Consider the following 3,932-nt stretch of genomic DNA (forward strand, 5'->3'; position numbering starts at 1 on the left):
TCCAGGTCCAGCGCTGTGGCCTTGGGCCTCCACTTGGCCCACCCAACTCAGGGGTGCAGAGAACTACCCACAGGACACCCGCACACACCAGCCTCCCAAACCCTTTGCAGTGCCCACCCGAGGCGCCTCCTGTCTTTGGCTCCTCCCAGCCTGTTCCCTAACTTGTCTCCATGACCATTGATCCATTCTTTCCTGTTAAACATTCCAAGGTGCACCTACCCTTTAGCTTAGCCCCACAGGCAAACTGCTGAAGCCGCACAATCACTCCCCAAGCCCCTTCCTGCCGGATTTCCAGCCTGTAGTCCATGGCTTCCCCCTCCTGCCCTCCATTCATTTTCAGCTAGCTCATCTGCCTGTGGGTCTGCAGGACTCAGACACATCTGTCTAACAGAGAGAGGGGACCTGCTGCCCCCACTGAGCCCCATAAACCCCACGGGCAGGGTGGGGCTGGAATCCGGCCACTCCCAACCCTGAGCCACAAACACCAGCCCCAACCACCACCACCAACGGCCACCAAGGTGAGGACAGTAGCAGCAAAAGCCCCACTTTGAAGCAAAAAACTCAAGAGACCAGGCGAGTCCCGACGGGGCACATGTTTATCCAAGCCAGCCGCCTCCGGGCCGAGGCCCCCACCACTCTCTGGAGACCAGTTCCTCAATGGCCCAGCCGACAGTGTCCAGCTGGAGTTGGGCATCCCCTCCAGCAGCGGTCCTCAGTCACTGCCTGGCTTCTTCCGCCTGCCACACCAGCTCGCCCGAGATGTAGGTGGCCCGGACGTGGAGAGAGTCGTCGAGCACCACAAAGTCTGGGTCAGAGGTGGGTGGTGAGAAGCAGGCAGGGGCAGGGCCACCACCGTCCCAACCCCAAGGCCCAGGTGCAGGAAACCGAGGCCCGGCACACGACCTGGGCAGGACATCCCAGCCCATCACAGACTGAGGCCCCAGAAGCAAAACTCCGGGCAGCAGAGAACAGCCAACAATGTTCCCGCAGACCCTTGCCTGGCCCATCTCAGATGCCAGAAGGCCTGGCCTGCCAGATGGGAAAGGGGGGCCAGACCGAGGCCACTGGCCAGGCAAAGCCACCTAGGCGAGGGGAAGAGCCCACCTCCTGCCCACCTGCCTCCCTGGCCCTGTCCCAGGCCTCCCAGGAACCCCCAGGCCGCCCCTCATTAGGCGCTGACCTGCATCGGCCCCGAAGTCCAGGGTCCCCTTGTGCTTCTCCAGGCCCAGCAGCTGTGCAGGGTGCAGGGACGCAGCCTCCAGGGCAGACTCCACGCTGCAGCCTGCTCAGGGAGCACAAATGGGTGACTACCCCCAACCTCTGGCTGGCTCTGCCATTTGACTTCAGGGCAGGCAGGGCCGGGGGTGGGGGTGCAGCGGCAGAGCACCAAGTCCTGGGTGGCCTCATGATGCCTGGGGTTCTCCTTTCTGGACGGGTGCTTTCCTTGGAAGCCAAGGGGAGGGGCCTGCAGACATTTGGGTCTAGAGCATTTTGTCAGTGAGGTCCCTGCAGGGCTGGGATGGGTGAGTGGCAGGAAGAGGGTACTCAGCAGGGTTCCCCTGCCAGCCCCAGAGCTCCAAATACTAAGGTCACACCCCAGGACTCCACAGCAGGGTGACGAGGCCCTCCCCTCCCCCCAACCTGAGGATACTGCTGGGTACCCCAATTCTCTCCATCCCCTGCTTCACCCCCCAAGCCAGGCAACAGCTGTCTGTGCCTCCCAATTCGTCTCCCTGCGGCTCCAAACAGCACGTTGGACCATGGTGCCCCCCACCCCCCTGCATGACATCCCAGCCCCAAGGCAGTGCCAAGAGCCCCACAGGGCCTGGCCCACCACAGCCTCTGCCAAACACACCCTCCTCACCTCCCCAAGAACATGCCAACCCCATTGAGAGGCCCCTGAGCAGCCCAACCCTGGAGCCTGGAGTGCTGCCCCCACCCCGCCGCCCTCCACAGCTCTGCACCTGCCAGTCCTGCAGTCCCACAGGCCCCAGGCCAAGGCACTGCCCTCGGGTGCTGTGGCTTCAGTGCCTGTCACTGTGGGTTCCAGCCATCCGCTTGCTCACAGCCCTCTCCCTCTGCCATGAGATCCTGCAGGCGGGACCTTGGCCACATTCCTAGTGCCCATCCCCTGGGGACCCCACCAGACACAGACAGGCTCTGGTGGTCCCCACTCTTCCCTCCAGCTACTCCCAGATGTAGCCTCTGCCCCAGCACACACTCTCACACACACACACGCACACACACACGCGGCACACGCACCCCAGCCTCACTAACCTGTGGCCTGCAGGAAATGCCGGACGCAGGTATCCATTGGGGCTATGCTGCCACTCAGTGTGTTGGTGCCTTGAGAGCAGAAAAGGCAGGTTCTGGGGAGGCCAAGGGCACCAGGCACATTGGGCCACCCGAGGGCCCAGTGGGTCGGCAGGGGACACCCAGATTCTTATATCCCACCAGAGGGGCTGAGAGGCTATCCTCACTCCGGCAGTCTTCGGGACAGGGGTCACTCACCTGCCACGTAGGCTGTCAGGCCATCCACCTCCACCTCCTGCTGCCCCAGTGTGTGACGGCCATTGCCCAAGCCCAGGGCAGGGACAGCATCAGTGACCAGCACCAGCCCTGCAAGGGGAAGGGGCCTCAGGAGCTGCCCGGCCTGGTCTTCCTACTGGCTCCCGCCCTGTATGGCCGCTCACCCTCGGGGTGGGCCCGGTGGGCGATGCGCAGGGCGGCAGGGTTGGTGTGTATGCCGTCAGCAATCATCCCGTAGAAGATGTGGCGGCCCAGGGGCAGCCGATCACTGGTCAGGAGCCCCACGATGCCTGGGTCACGGTGGTGGAACTGGGCAGGGGCAGGCGGGGGGCGCTGAGCAACAGCAGGACCCCTGCACCCTCCCGCCAGGAGCTGGGGTGGCACTCACAGGCAGCATGGCGTTGAAGAGGTGGGTGATGAAGGTGGCCCCGCTCTGCACGGCTTCCTCCGCAGTGCCCAGGTCAGCTACTGAGTGCCCTGCGGTGACCCAGACTCAGACTCGGCACCCAGCCCAGGACCCCGGGTGGGCTGGCCCCCAAGGTGATGACACCCCCCCTTACCTAGGGACACGCAGATGCCAAGGGCCGTCAATGCCCGGATCACCTCGTGGCTGCGGCCCAACTCGGGGGCCAGTGTCACAATGCGGACATTGTCCAGGCCCCCATAGGTGGCCAGCAAGTCTTGGAAAGCATTGGCCTCAAAAGAACGCAGGTGGGCCTCGGGGTGTGCGCCCCGCTTCTCGCGGCTGATGAATGGGCCCTCCAGGTGCACCCCTGGGGGGAGGGGAGGGGATGGTTCCAGCAGGCCCCCTGCCCTCCAGCCCCCACCCTGGCCCCTCTTGCCTGCCCGCCCTCCCTCCCCAGTTGGACATTGGAAGGCAAGGGGCTGCCAACAGGTCCCCAAGGAGCCTCCCAGGGTAGGGGTGGGGAGAGGGGTCAGCCACTCACCGAGGACCCCTGCCCCATGGGGACCACCACTCTTCACGGGGATCTGAGGAAGGACCTGGGGGGAACCAGCTGTTAAAGCCCTGCCCCCCAAGGCCCAGCACCCAGAGGTCACAGCCCAGTCAAGGTCAGAGGTCAGAGTTCAGAGCCCAGCCCCTGTTGGCCTTCCCTCAGGTGTTAGAAGATGAAGGCCCCAACCACGGGAAAGCACAGCACACCAAAAAATGACAGGTGGGCTTCCCTGGTGGCGCAGTGGTTGAGAGTCCGCCTGCCGATGCAGGGAACACGGGTTCGTGCCCCAGTCCGGGAAGATCCCACATGCCGCTGAGCGGCTGGGCCCGTGAGCCATGACCGCTAAGCCTGCGTGTCCGGAGCCTGTGCTCAGTAACTGGAGAGGCCGCAACAGTGAGAGGCCCGCGTACCGCAAAAAAAAAAAAAAAAAAAAAAAAAAAAAATAAA

General features: G+C 63.7%; 1 protein-coding gene across 1 annotated transcript in view; it reads right to left on the reverse strand.

The window, feature by feature from the left end:
* Positions 1–716: 716 nt before the first annotated feature.
* AMDHD2 (amidohydrolase domain containing 2) overlaps positions 717–3,932 on the reverse strand; it is a 7,003-nt gene continuing 3,787 nt past the window's right edge. Inside the window, 9 exon segments of the mRNA XM_007453524.1 lie at positions 717–805; positions 1,181–1,282; positions 2,278–2,374; positions 2,376–2,442; positions 2,499–2,619; positions 2,694–2,838; positions 2,918–3,006; positions 3,090–3,302; positions 3,477–3,531. Coding sequence (XP_007453586.1) covers positions 717–805; positions 1,181–1,282; positions 2,278–2,374; positions 2,376–2,442; positions 2,499–2,619; positions 2,694–2,838; positions 2,918–3,006; positions 3,090–3,302; positions 3,477–3,531 — 978 coding nt within the window.

The sequence above is a fragment of the Lipotes vexillifer genome, unplaced genomic scaffold, assembly GCF_000442215.2.
Source record: "Lipotes vexillifer unplaced genomic scaffold, Lipotes_vexillifer_v1.1 scaffold914, whole genome shotgun sequence".
Taxonomy (NCBI): Eukaryota; Metazoa; Chordata; class Mammalia; order Artiodactyla; family Lipotidae; genus Lipotes; species Lipotes vexillifer.